The sequence below is a fragment of the Cucurbita pepo genome, unplaced genomic scaffold, assembly GCF_002806865.2.
Source record: "Cucurbita pepo subsp. pepo cultivar mu-cu-16 unplaced genomic scaffold, ASM280686v2 Cp4.1_scaffold000139, whole genome shotgun sequence".
Taxonomy (NCBI): domain Eukaryota; kingdom Viridiplantae; phylum Streptophyta; class Magnoliopsida; order Cucurbitales; family Cucurbitaceae; genus Cucurbita; species Cucurbita pepo.
In genome coordinates this window covers 216,941-244,899 of record NW_019646439.1, presented here as the reverse complement: position 1 = coordinate 244,899, position 27,959 = coordinate 216,941, and the positions used below count along the sequence as shown (strand labels likewise).

Genomic DNA, 27,959 nt, shown 5'->3' with positions numbered 1-27,959 from the left:
TCATTTGTTGACATTTGTTGATTATTCTACTTTTAATTTATTTGGAGTTGACGAAGTTGACTTACATCGTTTGGAAATTGGGATTCTTCAAGAGTGTAGCGTTTATAGTTGAAGTTGAAGTGAATGCATATGAGAATCCATGGCGGCGTGGGCGTTAGCTTTGTTGCTCTTCTTCAACCACCTACTCCTCCACGCGGCACCACAAACTATCACCGATCCTGCACAAGGTTCTCTCTCTCTCTCTCTCTCTCTTCTTTTCACGCTCCATGTTTGATTCTGTTTATTTAATTAAGTTTCATAATTCTCTTTCCGTACCCAAACTCAATTCAGATTTAATAATTAGAACACAAAACACGAGAAAACAAATGGTAAGAAATCAGATTCCAAAATATCCCAAAAATACAACAAGGATTTGAACACTGCTCGGAGGTGCAAGCGGTGATGTTTAAGGCCCTCACATCTGGGAAGGAAGTAAAATAGTATGATATGAAAAGATATAAAAGGATTAGGCCTCTCATGGGTATGCGGTTATGGTCAACATGCCTTAGATGAGTATGATCGTGACACTTTGCACTACTACGAAGGGGCCAAACCTAAGCGACGGAGATGAAACGGAGGGCGGCGGTGGTGGTTGCCAGGGGAACGCGAGAAGGAGAGACGAAGTTGTAGCGTTGGTAGCATTAAGTAGAAGACTCGATTCTTTTTTATTGCTAGGTTTTATTGCTTTGATGGCATGGATTTCTGAGATTAGATTATGTACGCAGCGCGAGCTCTGAACTCCATATTTCGACAATGGAATATATCGGCGAAGCAGAATACAAGTATTGTCGGGACGGGAAATCCCGATCTATTCGAGAGGTGGAATATCAGCGGGAACCTATGCACTGGTAGCGCTGTGGACACCAGAATAAACATCGAGGATCCAAAATACAACCCCTTTATCAAATGCAATTGCTCCTTCAACAACGCATCTACTTGCCTCATTACCCACCTGTATGTACGCCTCCCATTTCCATCATTTTCTCCACCTCCACCACCTCCTATTTTTGTTCTAACTTTTTCATAGCCTGCACAATTACTAATTCATTAAACAAGGACATGCCATGGTAGAATCTAAACCTTCAAATCTGGAAACTGCTCTGGAATTGCTTGAAATTTGTTTGGAAACACTGATGTGTTGGGTGCATTTTGACATTCTCTGCTCATTTTGTGCATATAACCTTGCAGGAAGGTTTCTTCATTGGATATTGCTGGTGTATTCCCACCCGAGCTATGGATTTTGAAATCCCTCATCTATCTGTCTGCTTTCTTCCTAATGCTTTCCTTGGTGTTGCTCCTTCATTTATTTTCTATTGCTGGTGTATCATATATGCTGTGAAGTTAACCGATATTCTCTTAATTTCTCCCAGGAATTTGGAGAAAAATTTATTGTCTGGGCCATTATCGCCGTCTGTTGGTAAACTAACGCAATTGAGTACCTTGTAAGCCAATATGATATTGATTTAGATACCTCTATAGACAACAAAGATTTTATTGTCAAAAGGTTTCTTCCTTTTCCTAATCCATGTCAAATTTTTTGTTTAGGATCATTCGCATTAATAAATTATCAGGGGAACTTCCGAAGGAACTTGGACTTCTTTCCAATCTGAGATTCTTGTAAGTTTTCATTTTTCATCTACTCTGTAAGATATCTGTTCTAGTTTTTGAAAAAGAAAATGAACCTTTCATTGAATTTATGAAAAATTACAACCATCATTACATGCTTGAAGTTCGGTTTCTTCTCTTAAGTGCATAAAATTCCTGGTTATTAAAAAGTATTCAAATTGGAGATTCATAGAGAAACTTTCAAGGAACCATGGATGCGAATCATCATTATAGCTTGTCGTGCGGGCATATTTCTTTTTGAATTTATTTAGCTTTTGTTCTTTTCTTGAAACTGTAGGGCCTTTGGGACTAACAATTTCTCCGGTCCATTACCATCAGAGCTTGGAAAGCTTTTTATGCTAGAGGAACTGTAAGCTTCATAATTTACTTTTATGTAGTTTTTTACATGAAAATCCTGTTAAATGTGATTAGAATAAAACAAAGAAAAGGAATGCATCCATTTTTTTTTTTTTTTTACAAGAACGAAACTTTTCATTAAATAAATGACAAGAGACTAATACTTTAGAGCTNAAAAAAAAAAAAAAAAAAAAAAAAAAAAAAAAAAAAAAAAAAAAAAAAAAAAAAAAAAAAAAAAAAAAAAAAAAAAAAAAAAAAAAAAAAAAAAACATAAACACGCCCCAATAATATGGTAAGAAACTAAATAGAACAAGCTTGCTGATAAATTGATTGGTTCATTTATTTGATAATATTGGGATTTATCTGACAGGGTTTATTAATTAATATTAAAGAATTTAGTTAAATATCTTGTAATTTCCTTTTGATATTGCAATATATTAATATCTTATGTTTTTTTTTTTTTTTTTTTTTNTTTTTTTTTTTTTTTTTTTTTTTTTTTTTTTTTTTTTTTTTTTTTTTTTTTTTTTTTTTTTTTTTTTGTATTTGTATTTGTATTTGTATTTGGGTACTGCTTTGTAACTTTGGGAATTCGGTTTAACAATCTGGTTGAAGAATGAGACCTTTAAATATAAAATATCTAAGAACTCCATAAACGATAAACAATCAACTCAGGGGAAAGTTTTGGAATGAATTACCTTAATGATCAAAATTAAGAGTAAAGAAAACTTGTTTCTAAACTCATGATTCGAATCATTTCACAAAAGTTTGATCAATACCACTTGAATGACTCTATTGTGCAAGTTCTAGAATCCTAGAATTTGGAAAATGAAAAACTTAATTCTCAACAAAGCAAAAAAGAAAGAAGAATTTACGTAGAACACAACTCTTTGAGGAAACACTCGCATTCTTTATCAAGACCAATTGAAACACTCACACTCTTATCAAGACCAATCGAGAAGAGTTTACGAGGCACCCTGTATACACTACTACACTATTTGCTTGTGATTTCTTGGGATAAAACCTTGGTAGGTTGGAAAGGTATTACAATTTATTCCTAAAATATCTAACTTTCCAAAATACTTTAATTCTTTTTCTAAAATACTTAATGTCTTTATTCCCATAATACCTAAATCATTTTCCTAAAATTTATAGACAATGGGCTCGTACAATTATTGAGCTAGTGATGATATTTTAACATTGTCATCCTTAACTTATGTGAGTTAAATATACCCGTAATTTCTATGTTAAAATGACTAGTTAATGATAAAATATGGTAGCGGTTGGAAGTTTAAATTAGACTGCTATTTTTTTGCTTATTTAGTTTTTAGAGAACTACATGTAACTTTTATATGGGAGAAAGGTTAATTAAATCTAAATTGCTGGATCATCTAAATAATGTAAATGCCCTAGATATTTGTTAATAGTATATCTAAATAAATGCTTACATATTTGGTAATAGATACTAAATCTAAATAAACTCTAACTAAATCTAAATAATTCTTAGGAAGCTTAACTAGTTCAGTTATTTAATGAGATTACAAAAATATTCATGGACATAGATATCATTCATTCATAACTTGAATAGTAATTCATGATTTACATAAATATCTTCTAACTTAAGGCTAATTCTTGGACACTCCCCCTCAGGTTGAGTAACAGATATTATTCATTCTTGGCTTGGATACTAACTCATGAAGTAATAAAAGCTATGAAGTTCTTTTGTAAGTACATAAGTCAATTGAAGTCAAGAGCTCATGCATACTTTTTCCTTGGAACACTTTCACAGGCGTTGTTTGTCTCTCTCGTGCTCACTTCCGTGGGAGCACTTACACAGGCGTTACTCGCTCTCTTGTGCTCAATCCTTCTCGAGCACTTCCATGAGGGTTGTTGACCTCTCTCATGCTCACTTTTTTTAGAGCATTTCCACAGGCATCACTTGCCTCTCTTGTGCTCTCTCCTCTTGGAGTTCTTGTGCTCTCTCCTCTTGGATTGTATGGTTTGGTTGGTAACTCTGCGGCAGTAGGGGTAGACTCATAATCTACGACAGTAGGCTTTCCAATAACAACTTTTCTTGAGGTACAGTCCTATTTTTCCATCTAGGAATTGGAGTCCAGCGAGATCTTAGTTTTGATCACCTTCGTTTCTTCCTCTGACGCCTTTAGTTCCTTCCATTATTGAATACTTCAAATATGAATCTCGGAGTTTGTTACTTTGTGATGATGATTGAAAGAACGATCTGAGATTTTTATGACATGATGGTGGATTTTAATCTGGAGAGAAATTTAGTCTCAGATAAAATTTATCCAAGCCACGATCTAAAAATCCTTCATTGAATGGGATGGGCTTGTGGAATAGTGATGGTTGAAGTGATGGTGATGGTGCTTGAAATGACCGTGGCTTGTTGAAGGGATGAAATAGTGGAAAAGTTTTCAAGTTTACTATTGGGAGATACTAAGTTTATGTTTAATATTGGATTTTGGATTTGAAAAACAGTGGGTTTGGGCATTGAATTTACTGATGTGGGCTCGTTGATGTGAAGAATGCGGAAAGTGGGCTGCTACCAAGAATTATCTGCATTTATTTACCCAGGATTATTTTCTGAAGACAGCACTCTTGGATCATCTGGGTAATTTGCGGCTTGCTGGATTTTATTTTTTTACTTTTTCTTTACCGATTAGCGATTTGCTTGAAGAAGTAGAGGATTTTCCCAAAGGAGGATTACTTATGATGTCATCTACTTCTTTATCTGCAATGTGGGACTCCAAATATGCAGACTTAATGAAATTTGGTCACGATTATCTATGAAGGCTTCAAAGGAAACTTGATCGGCAGCTACGTAAGCTCAAAATGAAACTTTATCACGATGAAGGTTTTATCAATTGAGTTAGGATTTTGGTTCTAATCAGATTTTCTAAATTAGAATAGAAACTAGACTATTGTTTTTTTATATAATTTTTTAGAGAATTACATTGCTTAAGGAGTTAACACTCTCCTAATTTAATAGGATTACAAAAATACCCTTCCGCACTCCCTTGAATAATAGATATCATTCATTTGCAGTTTGGATACTAACTCACTGAGTTACACAAATATCTCCAACTTAAGGCTAATTCTTGGACGGTTCATTTGCAGTTTGGATACTAACTCACTGAGTTACACAAATATCTCCAACTTAAGGCTAATTCTTGGACGGTTCATTTGCAGTTTGGATACTAACTCACTGAGTTACACAAATATCTCCAACTTAAGGCTAATTCTTGGACGGTTCATTTGCAGTTTGGATACTAACTCACTGAGTTACACAAATATCTCCAACTTAAGGCTAATTCTTGGACGGTTCATTTGCAGTTTGGATACTAACTCACTGAGTTACACAAATATCTCCAACTTAAGGCTAATTCTTGGACGGTTCATTTGCAGTTTGGATACTAACTCACTGAGTTACACAAATATCTCCAACTTAAGGCTAATTCTTGGACGGTTCATTTGCAGTTTGGATACTAACTCACTGAGTTACACAAATATCTCCAACTTAAGGCTAATCTTCGACGGTAGCTTATGTTTGTCATAATACACTCATAACCTCCACGTTAGAATGACCGTTAATGATGAAATATGGTGACATATTTGAGTTATCGGACAACCTTTAACTCCCGTTTAAAAACTAGTTTAAATGGTAAATAAAAATTGAAATTACAATTAAAATAATATAATAAAGAAATGTACTATCTAGGAACCGTACATGAACTAAGTTCCATAGTTTTAACTTAATTTAACTATGAGTTCAATAAAGGTAAGTTAAAATACATCTGGTGTATCTCCATCTTGAAGTTCAACTTTGCGTAACATGTAGGGTAACAAATCAATAGAGGTTAAATAATTACAACCATAAACAATTTCAAAGGGAGTGTATTTGGTAGTGCTACAAACAACCCTATTATTTGCAAATTTTGTAAATGGGAAATAATCCTCCCAAGTCTTAAGATTCTTATCCGGCAGCCTTTTGCTCAATTTCTTGTGGGGTCAAATTCTGATCGGTACGAGTCAAGGGAATGTGGGTCAAATTCTGATCCGTACGAGTCAAGGGAATGTCCCCTTGGCCTTTGATTTCCATATAAAGGATACGACGTGCATAAATACCCTCTTTAACTTCTATTCTGATGGACTGAATGTCTTCCATAAGGAATTGGAGGAAGATTCGACGATTTTTTCCAGGAAACCCCCAACGAAAAATAGACACTATTCCTTCTTTTCTATCGAATCGATCATAACCGCTAAAGAATAGTCCTAAGAATAGTTGTCAAGGTTCTCTTAACCACCTTGGTTTGATCATTAGTTTGAGAATGATAAGAAGTTGAATATACTAGCTTTATATAGTTTCCAACTTACCCTACGAAACAGGCCAAAAGTGGCTTAAAAATTTAACATTAGTATCACTAATCAGTATCACTAACTATGTTTTTAGAAATACCATACTTTACAACTTCCCTACCGAACAAGTCAATAGTATGTTTTGCTTCTGTGACAAGAAATAAAATGAGTCATTTTACTAAATCGTTTGACCACAATAAAGATGCTATTACTACTGTTCCTAGTCCTAGATAAACCTAAAGCAAAATCTATTGATATATTAATCTAAGGACCATTAGGAACAGGTAATGGATAACTTAGCTTGCTTACCTTGCTTACCTGCTATGAAGTTTTTTGTTTGAAGTTGAGTGAGATAAAAATCTTAGGTTGAAGTTGAGTTTCAAACGCATTGTAAAACTTTATTTCACCTAAAATTTTCCATTAAATAAACCAAGATAAACAAATATAGTTAATAAACTTTTCCCAAGGCCAAATTTTAGAAGCACACAAACATCACTATAAATTAAATAAAAAGGTTTTGGAAGCTTTGTATGTCAAAGCCCTTAGTGATGTAGGACGCCACTNAAGAAAAAAAATTAGAGGGAGGGTTCTCTTGCTTGTATTGTCAAAATGGAATATATCTCACATTAAATTAAAATGCAAAATTCAAAAAAAAAAAAAAAAAAAAAAAAAACTCACGACGACTACGAAGGAACGAGCCAATGCAAACGAAATCCTTGCAAACTCAAATGAACTGACTTGCCTTGTGGCACACTTGTTTCAGATGAGACTTGTCGGATGTAGAGTGTGCCATTTCAAACAATGGCTAGAGTTCCGACAGTAGCGGTGGCTAAAGCCTTAGGTAATGACTAAGGTTTCTAGAGACCAGATTAAGTACGATCTCAAATTTTGGAAGAAAATAATCTTCATGTATTTCTTTTCACATTCTCTTGTATTAGAAGATTTTGAAATACAAGTTCCTCTTGCATAAAAGAAAGACGGTCTTCCAATACGGAAATAAAAATCATAAATATAAATAATAAACATACACATAACATACCATCTATATTAAAAAGATATAAAAGGAAATTACTAAACCATTAAAAATATATTACAGGGGAAGCTAAAGAATAATGTATAAATAATTGAATGAAACAAGTGTTAGGAATCACGACTCTCTACAATGGTATGATATTGTCCACTTTGAGCATAAGCTCTCATGGCTTTGCTTTAGGCTTCCCCAAAAGGCCTCATATCAATGGAAATAGTATTCCTCACTTATAAACCCATGATCTTCCACTAAATTAACCAATGTGGGACTCACTCCCAATAATCCTCAACAAGATATAATAATAATCTTTTCAATAATAGAGTTGTGTAAAAGGATCGTTGAATATTCTCTCATTTTGTATTAATCATTAAAGATGTGTTAAACTTGTTAGTTTTGATTATCTACTTGCACTGATCATTCATGATGGGTTAGACTATGTTTACCTTAAAGGTACTTTGATAGCTCTGGAGTGCAAGGCGATATTCCCACAACATTTTCAAATCTAACGAATTTGCGGACAGTGTAAGAGCATTGTCCAGCTTTGTGGTTACATAATCGATTAAGAATTTTTAGAACCCACTATGCATCACAATGGTTTCTGTTTTCTTTTTCTTCTTCTTATGGACAGATGGGCATCGGACAATGAACTTACCGGCAAAATACCTGGGTTCATTGGGGACTGGTCAAAGCTCACTACTTTGTAATACAATACTTTCTTATGCTTATTCCCACCCACCTGTTCTAAATAGTAAAAAACTAGAGAGTGAGAGAATCTATTATTTCTTTCGTTCTTTGGAGGGGTATAACACTTGTTATAATAGAACAAACCAATGGTTCACTCATATTGAGGATGGATTAAAATAAAAAGAATCTCCCTCTCGTTGGGATATTGAAACGTTGAAACACATGAGATGCTTGTGGCCCACCTCGTTGAAACACCATGGATCACCCCTAACTTTTGAGGCCCACTCGTACAAAAATAGCTCAACCCCTTAGCCAAACCCAGCTCCCGATCAACCCCATCGACCATGCCTCGTGGAGCCAAATATTTCCCATTCGTCTAACCCACCTCCATAAATGAAAGTCCACCTTGCTCACATAATCTAAAGGCCACTAGCCCCCCACCCCATTTTTCGTCAACCTCCACAATCCCATCTACTATACCACTTCTTATTTCCGATCCACAAATTGTGATAGCATAACAAGGAAAACATGCCATCATCATAAAGAACCAAAAAACCTTCCTCGTCCCTAGAATAAAATTCTCGATGACGAATATACATCTAGTTCTCTTCTCCTCTCCACAGCTCCGCATCCCTTACTGCGTGTTAGGTGATTTACATTTGATTTAGCTATTTGATTTAGCTATTTGATTTAGTTATTTGATTTAGATTTTCTTGTTTTATGTGTATTCTGTACGCTATATAATAGTCAATTTCATTCTTCAATAGAGAGTGAGATTTCTTCCAATTCTTCTGATCTTTACAGTTTTATCTTTGTTTTTAACCTTTGGTATTAGAGCAATGCCCTAAACTTAGCCAAGTTAAAAATAGAAGTAGCAGTCTTCTATGTGTCATAATAAAAGTATGTCCATGGGGAGTTCATTTGTGCAGCCTGCAATTCCGAAATTTGATGGGTACTACGATCATTGGGCGATGCTCATGGAAAACTTTTTGCATTCAAAGGAGTACTGGGATTTGGTGGAGAATGGGATTCCTGCAGCAAACATCGTTTTCACAGATACCCAGAAGAAGCACATTGAAGATCAGAAGTTAAAAGATTTGAAAGCAAAGAATTGTCTATTTCAAGCATTAGATCGTTCGATCTTGGAGACAATCCTCAACAAGGATACAACAAAGAACATATGGGATTCTACGAAGCAAAAATATCAAGGTTCGACATGGGTAAAACATGCACATTTGCAAGCTCTTCGGAGTTTGAAATGCTTCACATGAAGGCAAGAGAATCTGTGGATGAGTACTTTGCTCGGACCCTTAGCATAGCCAACAAGATGAAACTAAATGGTGAGAACAAAGGAGATGTTGAAGTAGATGAAAAGATTCTGAGATTATATTGTGTGTAACATTGAGGAGTCCAAGGATACAACCATCTTAACCATTAATGAGTTGCAAAGCAGCCTGCTTGTGCATGAACAATGCATGAGTTCTCATGTTGAAGAAGAACACACTTTGAAGATCACTCATGGTGAACAATTTGGAGGAAGGGGTCAAGGTCGTGGAAGTTTTAGAGGCAGAGGAAGGGGACGAGACAGACAAAACTTCAACAGGGCGGGCCACAGTGGAGTGCTATAAGTGTCACAAGCTAGGACATTTTCAATGGGAATGTCAAAGCAAGGAGAAGGAGACAAACTATGCAGAGACTCAAGAAGAGATGTTGCTGATGGTTTACGTGAATATGAATAAGGCTAATAGAGAAGATATGTTGTTCCTTGACTCGGGATGTAGCAATCATATGTGTGGGAAGAAGGAATATGTTTCAGATTTTGATGGAAGTTTCAGAGATTCAGTGAAGCTGGGCAACAACTCAAGTATGGTTGTAACAGAATGGGTAATGTACGGCAGCAAGTGAACGGAATCATACAGATAATCACAGGAGTGTTGTATGTGCCAGAGCTGAAGAATAATGTGTTGAGTATTGGGAAATTGCAAGCAAAGGTGCTTACCAATTTGTTTCAAAATGGAACGTGCAAGGTGTTTCATCCTGAGAGAGGCTTAATCATGGAGACAAAGATGTCTTTGAATTGAATGTTCGTATTGCATGCTATATCGCAACCTTTAGCATCCACTTGTTTCAATACAATCACAAAAGATATTGAGCAACTTTGGCACTGTAGATATGGACGGATTAAAGACTCTTCAGCAAAAGAAGAGGTGGATCGTTTACCACAGCTCAAGTCTCCATTGAGACTATGTAAAAATTGTCTAGTGGGTAAGCAACAAAGGCACTCGTTTCCAAAAAGGAGCACATGGCGAGCTTCACAAATTCTCCAATTGGTGCATGCTGATATTTGTGGACCGATCAAACCCATCTCAAACAGCAAGAAAAGGTATATGATTACTTTCACAGATGACTTCAGCAGAAAAACATGAGTTTATTTCTTAATAGAAAAATCAGAAGCCTTCGCTGTATTTAGAAACTTTGTTCAGAAGGAAATAGACTCATTTATTAAAGCCTTGCAAACTGATCGAGGAGGAGAGTTTACATCACAAGAATTCACCAATTTTTGTGATGTAAATGGTATACAAAGACAACTGACAGCTGCATACACACCACAGTAGAACGGAGTTGCGGAACGAAAAAATAAAACTATTATGAATATGGTTCGTAGTATGATTTCAGAAAAGAAAATTCTGAAAAGTTTCTGGCCTGAAGCAATCAACTGGACTGTGCATGTACTGAATCGAAGTCCAACATTGGCTGTCAAAAATAAAACTCCGGAAGAAGCTTGGAGTGGAGTCAAACCTTCAGTTGAGCATTTTAGAGTTCTTGGATGCATCTCTCATGTTCATGTGCCTGACAGTAAAAGAACTAAGCTGGATGATAAGAGTTTGAGTTGTGTTTTGCTGGGAGTTAGTGAAGAGTTAAAGGCTTACAAACTCTGTGATCCAACTTCACAAAGGATCATAATAAGTAGGGATGTTGTATTCAAGGAAGATAAGAGTTGGGACTGGGATAAGACCTATGAAGAATTCGTTATGTGCGATTTGGAATGGGGTGAGCAAGAGGAGGCAGCAGATGTGTTTGATGAAAATGAAGAAGGGAGCGAATTTGATATAGAAGCTGCAGAGGAAAATACTGCAGAGGAAAATATTTCCTCTGGCTCTTTGGCTGAAGCAAGCTCTCCTTCTTTGGCTGAAGCAAGCTCTCCTTCTTTGGCTGAAGCAAGCTTTCCTAGCTCGAATAAGGGGAGGAATAGGAGACCACCCGTCTGGATGAGAGACTATGCAACAGGAGAAGATCTTCTTGAAGAAGATAATGAAGCTCACTTGGCCATGTTTATCACTACTGATCCTGTAAACTTTGAATACCCATTGAAGAGTGAGAAATGGAGGCAAGTCATGGATCTGGAAATGGAAGCAATAAGTCATGGATCGGAAATGGAAGCAATAAGTCATGGATCGGAAATGGAAGCAATAAACAGAAATGGCACATGAGAATTGATGAAGTTACTTGAGGGTTGAAAGAAGGTTGGAGTAAAATGGAAAGAGGACTATTGGGAGTCTGTTGTGACATAGATATAAACTGATTAGGGTTTGTGTTCGGTTTAAGGGAGGAATTGTTAAGTTTGATTTAGATTTGATATAGTTATTTGAATTAGATTTGATTTAGATTTCCTTGTTTTCCGTGTATTCTATAACGCTATATAATAGCCAATTTCATTCTCCAATAGAGTGTGAGATTTCTCCCAATTCTTCTGATCTTTCCAGTTTTCTCTCTTTTCTTAACACTGCGAATGTGCGGAATCTCTCTCTCCCGCCGCCGAAGATTGTCTTTGCAAATACAGAGCTTGCCACTTTTCTCCAGGAAAACCAGAATGAAGCAGAGGTAGCAGAGGTAGAAGAAGTCAACTCGATATTGGTAAAACTCATGCTATCAACGACCATCCAATCTTGGAACCAGGGCTAAAAAAACACCACGTATGCCTCATGAATATTTCATCTAGGAAAAAGAAGGCCACTACAGTCAAGAAACATAGCAAATTGACTAGTAATTATGAGAAATCTAGATGTTACAATTAGATGTGTAACAACTTAAACCCACTGCTAGCAGATATTGTCTATTTTGGCCCGTAATGTATCGCTGTCAGCCTCACGGTTTTTAAAATGCATCTGCTAGGGAGATGTTTCCACACCCTTAGATGGGCAAAAGAGAGCCCTCATCAAGGCCTTTCTCCTCAAATACAATCCCCACTATATGGTCATTTTTCAAGAAACAAAATTGAATTCAGTTGATTGCTAGATGGTTAATTCCCTTTGGAGTCCTAGACATTGGTTGGACATCTTTGGATGTCTCAGAAACATCGGGAGGATCTTAATAACGTGGTATGACCTAACTCTGATCATCTCTGAAGTCATTTAATGTCCTTACACCCTAACCACACATATTACGTTGGTCAATGATTAAATTTTTTGGTTTACAAAGATCTATGGCCCCGGTAGATTTGGTAGATATCAAGAAAGACATCTCTGCTAACAGGAATTACATGACCTATCTTGCCATAGAGAATTGACTTCTGGTGAACAACTTCAATATTTCTCAGTGGACAAATGAAAAATCCAATGGAAAAGTCACCAAAGGCATGAGACAATTCAATAACGTCATAAGAGAAGGTGAACTTAATGACCTTCCTCTCAGTAATGATCTCTATACCTAATCAAACAATAGATCCCTACCCACCTTGACACTCATCGACAAATTTCTAGCTACAAAATGTCTCCTAGGAAAATTTAGTAACACCGGTGTCCGAAGATTGAGTAGACTTACATTGATCATTATCCCATTGCACTTTCCATGGATTGTTATAAATGGGCCCCTCGCCCTTCTATTTCGAGAAAATGTGAATGAGTCACTTTGAATTTTTGCCCATGGTAGAATACTAGTGGAAGAACACGCTCCTCTGAGGATGGTTGGGGCACGGTTTCATCAACGAACTTTGAAGGCTAAAAGAAGTCTTGAAGAAATGGAACAATGAGGTTTTTGATTGTATTGCCACACAAAAAGAAAAAAACCAACTCCTTACTGAACTTGCCCAAATCGCTATATTAAATAGGAATTGTCTTTATATGATTTCCAATGAGATCATAAAATAAGAAGATTGGAAAGAATACAGCGGAATGCTTAAAATGGAGTTCTCTGAGGAAACGGACTCTATCATAGTAGTTCAACACACACATAATATGCTCATTAAAGCAGAACTAATCTCGTTGGCAGCAAAGGAAATGTTAAAAACAATGGCCAGAGAATGGTGACATAAACTTCAAAATTTTCCATTGTATCATGGCATTAAAGAAACGAAAGTAACGAAAAGGTATCATCATGGAAATTCTATCAATACAATGTAGAAGTTTAGTAAATGAAGATGAAGTTATGTCAAAATTTGTGTCCTTTACACGTCCTTATATGCAAAGAACGATGCCCTCATTGAATTTTCCCACGATCTTGATTGTAGCCCAATTGACCAACAACAAGCAACTTCCCTCGAGGTTGCTTTCATTGTAGAAGAGGTAGGGAAGGTGATACAATTCCTAGACTTCGTCAAAACTCCCGAATCAGATGATTTTACTCGAGATTTTTAAAAAAAATGTTGGAACAATCTGAGAACCGACATCATGAGAGTGTTCCAATACTTTTTTCAGAATGGAATTATCAATGACAACTTAAATGAAACATACATCTATTTGATCTCAAAGAAAATGTATGCATGTACTTTCATCCTATAAGTATTACGAGTGGACTATGCAAAATTATAGCAAGGGTGCTGTCGTCCTAAAAGGGTCCTCCCTTTCCTAATTCGGCAGTAAACCGCTTTTATCTAATACTTTTGCTTTCTATAGTCATACCTCCCTCATTNTTTTTTTTTTTTTTTTTTAAATATCATGGATAGCACACCCCTTTGGTAAATTTTAAAACATCAATGAAATTTTGATTTGTTTAGATTTGTTACCAGATTTTCTACAGATTTTTAGGTAAATTTTGATTTTCTACATATTCCAATACTTTTAGGTTTGTTACCAGATCTTCGAGTAAAAACCAAATGGTAGCATAGTTCTAAATAGAACCCAAATATCTTCTGACCAGACGACTTCTCTTTGAAACCGCTTATTTCTCTCAAACCAAATCCTTTTGGGTATTGGTCAGATTGTGGGAGAATATTGGATCATTTTGGATATTGGTAAGTTTGTGGGAGCTCTAGCCCTTTTTGTTAAAGATCACGTATTTGTTTAGATTGTTGTTAGTATCTAACTAAATCTCGAGTTAGGAGTTAGATTTAGTTTTGATTTGATTTAGTTTTTGATTTGTTTAGGTTTGTTACCAGATTTTCTACAGATTTTTAGGTAGATTTTCTAAATATCTTTTTGTATTCTCTCTATATATAGAGAGCATTCTTGCTCTCCGAAATTCAATCTTCTCATCAACCATTCAATAACTCAGTCTTTCACTAACAATTGGTATCAGAGCTATCTTCTTAAGGGATCTATGAGATCAAAATGGGAGGAGAATCAAGTTTTTCAGCTGTTGTACCACCAGTCTTCGATGGAGACAATTATCAAATGTGGGCAGTTCGTATGGAGACTTATTTGGAGGCCTTGGATCTTTGGGAAGCAATAGAAGAGGATTACGAGGTCCCTCCGCTTCCAGCAAATCCTACTGTAGCACAAATCAAATTACAGAAGGAAAAGAAGACAAGGAAATCAAAGGCGAAAGCTTGCCTATTTGCCGTTGTATCTCAAATGATCTCTATGCGAATAATATCCCTCAAAACAGCAAAGGAAATCTGGGATTATCTCAAGGCCGAATATGAAGGAGATGAGAGGATTCGTGGAATGAAAATCCTGAATTTGATTAGGGATTTCGAGTTGCAGAAGATGAAGGAGTCAGAGTCGGTGAAAGAGTACTCTGACAGACTTCTCAGCATCGCCAACAAGGTGAGATTGCTTGGTTCTGTATTAAATGATTCCAGGATCGTTGAAAAGCTGCTAGTCACTGTTCCAGAGAAGTTTGAGCCACCATTACTACTCTGGAGAACACCAAAGACCTGTCAAAGATTTCTCTTACAGAACTCTTGAAGGTGCCTTACTTGTTAAGCATCAAGACAGCAGCAGGTATAAAAACAACAAAAATTTCAAAAATCAATGGATNTTGAAGGTGCCTTACTTGTTAAGCATCAAGACAGCAGCAGGTATAAAAACAACAAAAATTTCAAAAATCAATGGATGAATGGAGATCCATCTGCCAATTATCAGAAGACAAAAGGAGGAGGTTTCAAAAAATCCTATCCACCTTGCCGCCATTGTGAGAAGAAAGGTCATTCGCCATACAAGTGTTGGAGAAGACTTGACGTCTTCTGCTCCAAATGCAATCAACTTGGACATGAAGCTGTGATCTGCAAAGCCAAAGATCAGGTGAAAGAAGTAGATGCACAGGTAGTTGATCAAGAAGAAGAAGAAGATCAATTGTTTATGGTCACTTCTTCCTCAGGCAAAGAATCGAGCAAGAGCTGGTTGATTGACAGTGGGTGCACAAATCATATGACATATGACAAGGAGTTTTTTAAGGAATTAAGAGACATTGAAGTCAAGAGAGTGAGGATTGGCAATGATGAACACTTGGAAGTCAAGGGGAAAGGCACCGTAGCTATAACAAGTTATGAAGGTACAAAATTTATTCCAGATGTTTTATTTGTACCTAAAATTGATCAAAATCTGTTGAGCGTTGGTTAGTTAATTAATAAAGGCTGTAAAGTGTTGTTTGAGAATAAGCGGTGCTTGATCAAAGATGCTAGTGGCAAAGACTTGTTAAACGTCAAAATGAAAGCAAAAAGCTTTGCTCTAAATCCGACGGCCTTTATATCCAGAGCTAGTACCACTGGGACTTGGCACAAAAGACTTGGGCACTTTCATCATCGAGGTTTGCTTCAGATGCAGTCAAAGAAGCTGGTAGAAGAACTCATTGACATTGATGATGACATGCCTCCTTACTGTGCTTGTAATTTTGGGAAGCAACATAGGCAACCCTTTCCTAAACAGGCATGGAGAGGCTCGAAAAAGCTGCAACTGGTTCATACTGATCTTTGTGGTCCTCAGCGAACACCATCATTAAATGGTAATCTNATTACATTGTTTTTATTTATGATCCAACGAGAATATGTTGGATCTTCTTGCTGAAGAAAAAGCTAGAAGTAGCGGGTGTATTTTGAAATTCAAAGCCAGAGTTGAGAATGAAAGTGCATGCTTGATTCAGACTATAAGATCAGATAATAGCAAGGAGTACACTTTAGAAACTTTTAACAGGTTTTGTGAAGAGGCTGGAATTGAACATCAATTGACAGCACTATACACTCATCAAAANTGCTTAATTCAGACTATAAGATCAGATAATAGCAAGGAGTACACTTTAGAAACTTTTAACAGGTTTTGTGAAGAGGTTGGAATTGAACATCAATTAACAGCACCATATACTCCTCAACAGAATGACGTCAGTGAAAGGAGGAATAGATTCATAATGGGGATGACGAGATGCATGCTTCATGAGAAGGACCTTCCAAAACGTTTTTGGGGAAAAGCAGCAAACACTATTATGTGCTTGCAAAATCGAATTTCAACAAAAGCTATGAAAGACTTGACACCATTTGAAGTTTGGTATGGTTACAAACCTTTTTTAAAGTTCCTTGGAGTATTTGGGTGTCTTTGCTTCACTTACATTCCACAGGTCAAGCGTGATAAGCTTGACAAAAAGTCAGAAGTTGGCATCTTTGTTGGGTATAGCACTATATCCAAAGGTTATAGAGTTTTTCAACCACATACTAGTCGTGTTATTGTGAGCCGAGATGTTCATTTTGCTGAAAATGAACAATGGAATTGGGAAGAACTGACGAAGGTGAATCAGATTTCTAATGCACCAAACAAATTAACCTTTGGTAGCATGTTAGAAGAGTCTGAGGATGAACGACAAAGAGTCTGAAGATGAACGACAAGATGCTTTGGTTGATGATGCACCTGTCAGAGGAGGAACTTTCGGTGATCGAGAAAAACAAAATCTGGGAGTTGGTTGATCGACCTCTAAACAGAAAGATAATTGGAGCAAGATGGGTGCTCAGAAAAAAAGATTGGAGTTCACAACATCTAAACAAGGAGGAGTGTTAAAGATCACGTATTTGTTTAGATTGCTGTCAGTTAGTATCTAACTAAATCTCGAGTTAGGAGTTAGATTTAGTTTTGATTTGATTTAGTTTTTGATTTTTTTACTGGTTTGTTACCAGATTTTCTACCGATTTTTAGGTAGATTTTCTAAATATCTTTTTGTATTCTCTTTATATATAGAGAGCATTCTTGCTCTCCGAAATTCAATCTTCTCATCAACCATTCAATAACTCAATCTTTCACTAACACTATTTTAAGTGTTCTCATCCTTCACTTGGGTGCTGGTTAGGGATGAACAGTGCCTGGGTTTGCCAAGTCCAACTTGAGCTTTGCAAGCTTTCACCCCAAACATGGGCTAGTTTAAGATTCCAAATCCTCCTAAGCTGCCTAGCCTATACTCTAAACAGTCGAAGAACTACTAAAAACTGCTCTTGTTCTAAAGACCTGATGGTATTCCATAAGATTTCTTTGCTTTACAATAAGCTCATCATATATGTGATCAACTTGCTATTGCAGGAGGTTTCAAGGAAACTCTTTCATGGGTCCCATACCCCCGACATTTTCAAAATTGACAGCTATGAATGAGTTGTGAGTGTTCAATAGTTTCTAAATTTTTGTTTATTTTTTGCATTATCCCTAGTTCAACATTTTATGTATATAAGAAGCTAATTGTAATTTAAATGAATGAAATATAAAATGACCCTTCATGAAGGAGAATTGGTGATTTATCAAATGGGAGATCGTCCCTAGAATTTATCAGGAAAATGACATCTTTGAAGACCTTGTAAGTTAACACCAACCTTTATTAGATTGCTCTTGATTTCCTTATGTGGAATTTTCTTGCAATCTTCTGAACATGATAGTGTTCTTTTTATTTTTGCAGAGTATTGAGAAATAATAACATATCAGATAAAATTCCTACGTACATTGAAGAGTTCAAAGAATTGAACCTGCTGTAAGAATTAATTGTTAATAAATTGATGTATAAGTGCCTGTTTTGCTGGTAATGAGCTTGGTTGGGTATGCTTGCTTGCAAACCAACTGAGCTTAAATATTTTGAATAGGTTGTTTCTGTTCTGCGATAACCTCAAGGGATTTTGTCCTTTTTTTTTNCTTTTTTTTATCAGAATGCTGACGTGGTAACCAAATTTTGAAATGGGATAGAACGGTTAGGAATCACAAATCTCCACAATGGTATGATATTGTCCACTTTGAACATAAGCTCTCATGGCTTTGTTTTAGGCTTCCCCAAAACATCTCATACCAATGGAGATGTATTCCTTACACCCATGATCGTTCCCTAAATTAGTCAATGTGGGACTTCCTCCCAACAATCCTCAACAATTCTCCACTCGAACAAAATACACTATAGAGTCTCCCATGAGGCCTATGGAGCCCTCAAATAGACTCCCCTTAATCGAGGCTCGACTCCTTTCTCTGGAGTCCTCGAACAAAGTACACCCTTTGTTCGACACTTGAGGATTCTATTGACATGACTAAGTTAAGGGTATGACTCTGATACCATAGTAGGAATCACGACTCTCCACAATGGTATGATATTATCCACTTTGAGCATAAGCTCTCATGACTTTGCTTTGAGTTTCTCCAGAAAGTCTTATACCAATGGAGATGTATTCCTTGATTATAAACTCAGGTTCATTCCCTAAATTAGTCAATGTGGGAATCCCTCCCAACAATCCTCAACCAGAACCCTGTATATAGAAAATTTGAGTCATGTTTTTACTAGTCTATTATGCCTTTTTTTTGTTACTTTTATTTTCATGGGTTGTTTTGAACCATGAGAGGGTCATATTCTTTATTTTTATATTTATTTTTGTGATCTTTTTATATTTTTCCTTTGATAATATTTTAACATCGATCTTATTTTCCTTGCAGAGACTTAAGCTTTAACGAGTTATGGGGAGAGATTCCAAAGTCACTTTTCAAGTTGAATTCGCTAAGATACTTGTAATACATCTTTCTTGCATGAACATGTAAATTTGTCCATGTTTTCTGTTGTATTGATTGGTGTATTATTGGTCTTTTTTCCAGGTTTCTTGGAAATAACAAGTTAACTGGTACGCTACCTTTAGAAAAGCCTGGTTATCTTCTTAGCATGTAAGTTCTTATAATTGTTGATTTCAGTAATCACAGAATCGGTTGTCCATTTGAAACACTTTCCAATTGAAGTCGAATGATTGTCTTGATTAGTGCATCTATTTATTATGGCCATTAACGTTTGTCTTATGCACTTACACCTTCCACATGATGCTTGTAGAGACTTATCATACAATGGTTTATCGGGTAGCTTTCCTGACTGGGTCGATGAGGATTCAGCCAAGCGTTTGTAATTTAGATGCTACTCGTTTATTTTTCTTTACAATCATGCGAATGCACATTCTTTAACGTGTTCTTAAAAATTTGGATGGAATGGAGTTAAGAATATAATTTTTGTTGGGAATGATTTGCAGAAATTTAGTTGCCAACAACTTCACGTTTGGAACATCAAATACTGGGTAATTCAATGAGTTTGTGTACTATCTTTAATTTTCATGTGTACCAACTGCCAATTAAACTATTGAATATCTTGCAGTATTGCTTGTCTTAGTACATTTTTCTCTTGCTTTCAGCCATTTCCCTACGGGTTTGAACTGTCTTCGACGAGAATTTTCTTGTAATCAAGCTTCTGGACTCTGTGAGTTAAATGACAAATATGTGTTTCTCTTGTTTGTTACAAAGGAGGGGACGAACTAATTGAGACTTGTTTTTGTTCTTTTAATATATAATTGTGGAAATACTTCTCTACTTTTCATTGAGTTCCTTAGCTTGTCTACATCATCTTCATACGGTTTTATTGTTTTGTTTAATGGACGGATATCTTCTCATAATCTTTCTTATGCATATTATAGATTCTAGTTTTGGGATCAACTGTGGGGGTCCAAAATTTGTGAGTTCCTCTCAGGTTGTGTATGAAAGGGAAATTGAGATTGATGGTATGGCTTCATACTATGTTAGTGACTCAGAAACCTGGGCTGTTAGTGATGTTGGATACTTTCCTGAGATCAACAGAAACTCTAGTCAATATAACAGATACAATGACACGGAACATCCAATTGCAAATACAAATGATCCAGACCTTTTTCAGACACAAGAATTATCTACTTCGTCGTTAAGATTTTATGGTCTAGAGCTTAAAAATGGGAACTACACTGTGAAGCTTCACTTCGCAGAACATGCTTTCGCAGATTCATCTACATGGAGCAGCCTTGGGAGGCGTGTCTTTGATATAAATATTCAGGTTATCTCTTTTGTTTTTGACGATTTAAGTTTATTTTAGATGGATGTTATGAGGCGTCTCCTACTGGCTTTAGCAATAGAACTAGAGGTACATACTAATAATATGCTTTAGCAATAGAACTTCTATTTTGGAATTCATGTTTCTATAATTTATAAGTTCATGTATATGTATCATGAATCTAGTTTAACTTCTATCATCTATAACTCCTTTAGAATCTGATTGTCGTTTGCTTTGATCTATTATTCCATCTTGTTTGAGTTTAAGATCATTGTTTTCAGGGGAACCGGGTTTTCAAAGATTTTAATATTCAAAATGAGGCAGGTGGGTCTTTTCGTGCTGTTACAAAGATATTTAAGGCACAAGTTTCAGAAAACTACATGGAAATTCATCTTTTTTGGGCTGGGAAAGGTACTTGCTGCATACCTGACGAAGGTACTTATGGACCTTCTATTTCAGGAATCAGTGCAAGTCTAGGTAATGAGTAATGAGACCATTCATGTCTATTATTTTTGCAAAGCTTGTTATGATGTACTTTTCAATTAAATGGAGAGCTTTTTGCAGATTCTGAACCTGTAAATAATGTGAAGAATGGAACCAATGAAATAAAGGGGACTGGTAGTCACAAGAATGAAGCCAGTCTAATAGTGGGGATTGTTGTTGGTGTAGGATTTGTTTGCTTTCTAGTTGTCACAATTTTCATTCTTTTTCAAAGAAGGAAAGGACGCTCCTTGGAAGATGAAGGTGGTTAAAGCTTACTACATCAAATTAGTCTTTGCCTTTGAGTCACTTTTTCTAGAAGCACTTTTGAAAAAAGGGTTTGTTTGTAATACCTTCCAATCTAAGCACTTTTAAAAAAGTATGTTCAATGAAAATATTTTTATTATTACATTTTCTAAAAAGTGCTTTATATAACAAATATGTTTAGTTGCACAATCAATAACCTATATTCTTTACCTGCAGAGCTCTTTGGAATTGATGAAAGACCGCATACTTTTAGTTATTCTGAACTCAGGAATGCTACAGAGGATTTTAGTTCATCCAACAAACTCGGAGAAGGAGGTTTTGGACCGGTTACCAAGGTATATTTTCTTGAGGATTGTTGTGAGGGAGTCCCACATTGGCTAATTTAGGGAATGATCATGGGTTTATAGGTAAGGAATACATCTCCATTGGCATGAGGCCTTTTGGGGAAGCCCAAACCAAAGCCATGAGAGCTTATGCTCGAAGTGGACAATATCATACCATTGTGGAGAGTCGTGATTCCTAAAATATTTCATTTCTTAAAAAGGTCCTTCCGACTATGCTCATGTCTTTNTCGTGATTCCTAAAATATTTCATTTCTTAAAAAGGTCTTCGGACTATGCTCATGTCTTCTCATGGTTGTGTTGTTTTCTTCTTTCTTTTAGGGAATTCTAAATGATGGAAGAGTAATCGCTGTAAAGCAACTTTCAATAAAATCTGACCAAGGAAGAAACCAGTTTTTGGCTGAGATTTCTACAATATCTGCCGTGCAACATCGCAACCTTGTGAAGTTGTATGGTTGTTGCATTGAGGGTCAAAAACGTCTCCTTGTTTATGAGTACCTGGAGAAAAAGAGTCTCGACCAAGCATTATTTGGTAAACTAACAAACTAATTGTGTTTTTCTTTCTTTTTAATTTAATTTGATATACAAAAGTGGTAATGTTTGCTGGCTTTTGTGAGATAGGAAAACGAACTTTCGTTCTTGATTGGCCAAAACGATTTGATATATGCATGGGTGTCGCGAGAGGCCTAACTTATCTTCATGAGGAATCGAGACTTCGAATTGTTCATAGAGATATTAAAGCCAGTAACATTCTACTTGATGCTGATCTCAACCCCAAAATTTCAGATTTTGGGTTAGCGAAGCTTTATGATGACAAAAAGACTCATATGAGCACCCTTGTTGCTGGAACAATGTAATATTTCATTGAGATAAGTTCCCCACCCCATGAAAGTTATTACTTTAAAATAGTTGTACTAAAGTAGAGCATTAATGTTTACTAATGCAGTGGATATCTTGCACCTGAGTATGCCATGCGTGGGCATCTAACTGAGAAGGCTGATGTCTTTAGTTTTGGTGTTGTGGCTCTTGAAATTGTTAGCGGTAGGCCAAATTCGGCCCCAGGCTTGGAGGAGGACAGAGTTTTTCTACTTGAATGGGTAAGAATGCTATATCTTTTTCCCTTCTTTCCATCAGAAGCTTCCATGAAAATAAAGGTGCACAACCCTCTTACGAAAACACTTGTTTGAAAAAGTTGATATCTCACTAAAAAAGAATATAGCCCATGTAAGAATGGGAGNGGGTAAGAATGCTATATCTTTTTCCCTTCTTTCCATCAGAAGCTTCCATGAAAATAAAGGTGCACAACCCTCTTACGAAAACACTTGTTTGAAAAAGTTTATATCTCGTTAAAAAAGAATATAGCCCATGTAAGAANATAAGGAGATGCAAGGTGTTTGTTCTCCACCACTCCTAGGTCAAGCCCAAGCGAGCTAACTTGTGACACATATGTGTATCACAATGAGGGTGAGCGTTGCCAGACGAGTGCCTAGGGCAATTTCCTTGAAATGGATTTTTCAAGGATAGTATCGGAAGACACAGGTGTGTCGGTATTTGCACCCCAACCCATGTGTTGGAGNAGTGGGAGGTCAACTACTTTTCTTATTTAATGGTTTAATGGGAATACACAAATATTCCTTATATCAAGGTGTAATAGATATAATTTATTCTCGGGTTGGATACTAACTCATGAAACAGTAAGTTGTGAAATCCATTTGCTAGGACATTTGTCATTGAAGCTTTGAGAGAATATGACTCATGCATATGGCCCTTGGAGCACTTTCACGAGTGTTGCTTTCCTCTCTCATCCTCACTCCTGTTGGAGCACTTCCACTAGCATTACTTGGTTCAATCGGGCACACTCCTCTTAGAGCACTTCCACGAANAATATGACTCATGCATATGGCCCTTGGAGCACTTTCACGAGTGTTGCTTTCCTCTCTCATCCTCACTCCTCTTGGAGCACTTCCACGATNTGGACATAGGAGGGTCCAATGCCTTGATAGAACCCAGATAGATAGATGGATGTTCAGGATGTTCCGATATTATGAATGACACGTGGGCCCATTCTCGATGGTATGACCAAGTGAGTCGTGATGGCTGACGACACTCTATGATTTGGAATGACGTCAAGACATGTGGGTCATGTTAATTGAGAATCGAGATGACATTGAGATGCAAGGTCCTGAGTAGAAGCAAGGTCGAGTCAAATGACTTGTCCTAGTGAAGAGGCAAGTCGGTTGGGTTGCAGATTAANTATTGGTTGTCTCTCTCGTGCTCACTCCTCTTGGAGTACTTCCACGAGCGTTGTTTGCCCCTCTAGTACTCACTGAAAGAGAATCNTTGCAGATTAATGTACATGCATGCGTAGACGACATGTGTGCTCGAACAAACTTGGATTCCGCACAAGTTGCGTTTGGTGGGTGAAGACAAACCTCACCTAAGGTCTGACAAAGCTACAAAGTCAGGCGAAAGATGAAATGGGGCTGGGTTCCCCTCAAAGCTANTAGTACTCACTGAAAGAGAATCGATTGATGTTTGGAAGAAATCCATCGTTAGCAATGGTGACTTCTTGAAGCAATTTTGAGTTTCTCGTCGTTCTTCGCAGCTAGAAGAACATGTCTAGAGTTTATCTTATTTTTCTTGTNTCGATTGATGTTTGGAAGAAATCCATCGTTAGCAATGGTGACTCCTTGAAGCAATTTTGAGTTTCTCGTCGTTCTTCGCAACTAGAAGAACATGTCTAGAGTTTATCTTATTTTAGTTTATCTTATTTTTCTTGNGACGCCGCGCGGTTGAAAATGTACAACCATGACATCTGACACTATCCTTGAAAAACTCACTTTAAAGGAAGATGTCCAAGACATTTGTCTTACAATTCTTGCTCACGTTGTGACACATGCATGTGGCTCAGGGTAGCTCACTTAGGCCACATGGATCAGGGGTGGTGGAGAGCTGACATTATGCCTTCCCCGATATTACATTTTGAGCATATTTGCTCTNTATCACGCGTTACATTCCTGGCCAATTTCAAAACCACATAAGCAAGGTATTTGGGGACGACAACTAGGTAGATCAGAGCATCTACGCTAGTGCGCTTTTCGTAGCGGTCTTTCCTACCGTCTNGAGCATATTTGCTCTAGTAGGAGTAGATATGATTTTGGTGAACAGTCATACGACCTTGTGGAGCATCCATTGGGTGTCTTTTGACACCAAATTTGGCGAGCATTCATAGTTCATAGAGACAAACTTAACTCTAGAGTCATATGACAAAACTCATATTAGAACCTTAACTTTCGAGTTTAAGACCTGGAGCCCTACCTGACTCTTCTTCGANCTAGTTCTTCCATCTAGAAATTGGAGTCCAGCCTTGAAGGAGTTGGAGATCATAGTTTTGTCGCCTCTTTTTCTTCCTCCGGCGCTCTTGGTTCCTCCCTTATTGAAAATTCAAATCTGAATCTTGAAATTTGATGCCTACTTGAAATATGGTATATTAGATTATGGGCCTTTATTGCTTGTTGAATGGAAAGAGCAATGAAATAGGAAAAAGTTGTGCTTCAAGTGAATAAAAATAGTGGGTAAGGCCTTTCTTGTATGTTGAAGAATCAAAATGGAAATCGTGGGCCTGCAATTCTGCAATACAAGGAAAAAGCTTTCCATGAAGATCCTTCCACGGGTTGAACCTAAATTGGAAGAAGTGAGCCTTGCTGGGCTATTTGGAAGCGATGAGCCTTGTTTGCGACCAAGGATGGTGCATCATCCATCACACCATATAATGTGTGCGTTAAAGAGAAGACAAGGACAACGAGTAGAGAAGAGTGCCAAAGATAGGCTTGTTGAAGGGTCAAGTAGGGCCCCGGGCTTTAACCTTGAAAGTTGGGGTTCCGGAAGGAATTTGGGCATGCGATTCTGGAGTCAAAGTCCGTCCATGTGAAATATGAATGCTTGCCAAATTTGANATAGCCCAAGCTAATGTAAAAATGGGTGATGTTACTGCTTTCACGTTTCTTTGAAATGACTATTAGTCCGACATAAATTGTCTTATCGTAACAAAAAGAGACCTTGTTTATGTTTAGTTGCCTGTACTTTGGCATTTAAACCTAACATATATGGAGTTGGATTTACTAAATTCAGTCTGTTTATATTTTTGCATGGTTTTTCTTTTCTCAGGCTTTGCGCCTCCGTGAAAATAAGTTCCGAACATTTTGAGCTTTAAAGAAAACATGTTTGTAGGATGTTGCAAATGAAGCCTGTCTTTAGTTCTTATATAAGCTATATATATACATGAACTAGTAATTAATTATGTTCGTATTTTGTTTTTTAAGATGGGATTAGTAGCGATTATGTATATATATGAAGAGTTTGAATACAAATGAGTTTATTTATTCTCAAATATTACTTGCTTATTTCTTTGTAGGCTTGGTATCTGTATGAAAACAATCGTGAAATTGAGTTGGTAGATTCTGATTTGTCCACATTCAATGAGGATGAAGTTAAGCGGGTGATGAGAGTAGGTCTTATGTGCACTCAAACGTCCTCAGGTCGTCGGCCATCGATGTCACGAGTGGTGGCAATGCTGTGTGGAGATATTGAAGTGGCAAGTGTACCTTCAAAGCCTGGATACTTAACTGACTGGACTTTTGATGATATAGGCACATTTACGAATGATACTACAACAACCACAGCCTCGGACACTACCCATCAGGGCAGTTCGAGTATTAGCATCCATGCTAATAATTGAAGGCTTAATTAAGGCCTCTCATCTATTTATTGCCCTCTATTAGATTTGAGGAGAACACATTTTAAGGCTCTTTAGGGCCTTTTGTATAGTTATGTCGTGTAATGTAAGCCATTCTGTGGTTGTCAATTCTGCGACTGACAAGTTGTAAAGAAAAGCTATTCAAGTCGGCTAAGAAAGACAAACTAAGTTAAATAATAGTGGTTTGTAGTTTCCTCGTATGGTAGGCTACTTTGTTTTGACTATTTCTAGTATGCAAGAACACAACTCTCCCCAATCGTACAAGAGTTTCGATTATGATCGAAAAAACAAAACTGCATTTTCGGAAAATTGCTGAGATTTTNCAATCGTACAAGAGTTTCGATTATGATCGAAAAAACAAAACTGCATTTTCGGAAAATTGCCGATCGAAAATCTCGTGATCTCAATCTTTCACATGGTTTATACTTCAAATTCCTCCAACCTTTTTCTTTAAATACTCCAACTTAACATTTTCCCTTAACTTATTTGTGCATCGGAGCCCTACATTGAGTGGGTTCGTTGTTGGAAGTTTATCATTGTTGATAACGGTTTGGTTTTTTTACAAATCATATGAATTATGTGATGTATGCACATCTCTGAGTTTAGTTTTGCTATTTTAGCTTATTAGGTCAATTTAGGGGAGTATAACGTAGGTAGGAAGAATTAACTACTAGTCACAACCAGTATATTTTGAGGCATTTTAGCCTTAGCAAAGATACACAAGGTTTTGGTGATTAGTCATACACCCCTGAATTGATATAACAAGAATGATAAAAACCTATCTAACAGGAAAATAAGCAAAAGAGGACAAGCATGATCGTGACATCCTCCCCCACTCAATTGGTTGACATCTCTGTCAACTTATTCTTCACGAACTCAATGATGTAGNGTGACATCCTCCCCCACTCAATTGGTTGACATCTCTGTCAACTGATTCTTCACGAACTCAATGAGGTTAACTTCAGGTCTCTCGACATGTTTTTAGTTGATCTTAGCATTATTGAATTTCTTCAATCTACTGAGAACTATTGAAAATCTCTTCTCCGTTCATCGACCTTCATGTCTTCTTAGCTAGAGTCTTNCGTGACATCCTCCCCCACTCAATTGGTTGACATCTCTGTCAACTTATTCTTCACGAACTCAATGATGTAGAATGAGGTTAACTTCAGGTCTCTCGACATGTTTTTAGTTGATCTTAGCATTATTGAATTTCTTCAATCTACTGAGAATTATTGAAAATCTCTTCTCCGTTTATGACCTTCATGTCTTCTTAGCTAGAGTCTTTTCTATTAATATATGAAGATTTTAAAATATCACATACTAAAAGTTTAAAATAAGTTGTATAAGATTTGAAAAGAAATTGAAAATGAAATGTTAAAAGAAAAATGNTTTTTTCTTTTCTTTTTTTTTTTTTTTCTTTCAGATTTTGAAAATCAAAATGACAAAAAAATAATAATAATAATTCTTAAAATGACAAAAATGCCCTTGAAGTTTGAGTTAATTACAAAAATGTCATCGCCTAAATCTAGAAATTTGG

At 36.6% G+C, this 27,959-nt stretch overlaps 1 protein-coding gene across 10 annotated transcripts; it reads left to right on the top strand.

Moving 5' to 3' along the window:
• The first annotated feature begins 9 nt into the window (after positions 1–9).
• Positions 10–26,646, top strand: LOC111784017 (probable LRR receptor-like serine/threonine-protein kinase At1g56140). Of its 10 annotated transcripts, none has more exons than XM_023664843.1 (24): positions 10–227; positions 765–993; positions 1,228–1,299; positions 1,410–1,481; positions 1,585–1,656; positions 1,943–2,014; positions 7,853–7,924; positions 8,031–8,102; positions 17,800–17,871; positions 17,996–18,067; positions 18,167–18,238; positions 19,180–19,251; positions 19,336–19,401; positions 19,562–19,630; positions 19,755–19,799; positions 19,914–19,978; positions 20,193–20,581; positions 20,860–21,055; positions 21,143–21,322; positions 21,542–21,660; positions 21,988–22,198; positions 22,288–22,519; positions 22,613–22,763; positions 26,081–26,646. In XM_023664843.1, exons 1-24 carry the CDS (start codon positions 140–142, stop codon positions 26,402–26,404), a joined length of 3,084 nt encoding a protein of 1,027 aa, XP_023520611.1. In that variant the 5' UTR covers positions 10–139; the 3' UTR covers positions 26,405–26,646. The 10 variants fall into 10 exon arrangements, with proteins under 10 accessions (XP_023520611.1, XP_023520603.1, XP_023520609.1 ...); XM_023664836.1 differs by lacking the exon at positions 10–227 and adding an exon at positions 343–684; XM_023664835.1 differs by having other exon boundaries at positions 765–997; positions 1,228–1,481.
• The last annotated feature ends 1,313 nt before the right edge of the window (positions 26,647–27,959 follow it).

What these genes read in the sequence shown, in the direction of transcription:
- LOC111784017 (XM_023664834.1), top strand. Translation starts at nt 549, where the DNA reads ATGAGTATGATCGTGACACTTTGCACTACTACGAAGGGGCCAAACCTA. An exon ending in ATGACATCTTTGAAGACCTT is followed by an intron (nt 18,068 to 18,166) that starts GTAAGTTAACAC and finishes TTATTTTTGCAG; the next exon opens with AGTATTGAGAAATAATAACA. An exon ending in ACCCTTGTTGCTGGAACAAT is followed by an intron (nt 22,520 to 22,612) that starts GTAATATTTCAT and finishes TTACTAATGCAG; the next exon opens with TGGATATCTTGCACCTGAGT.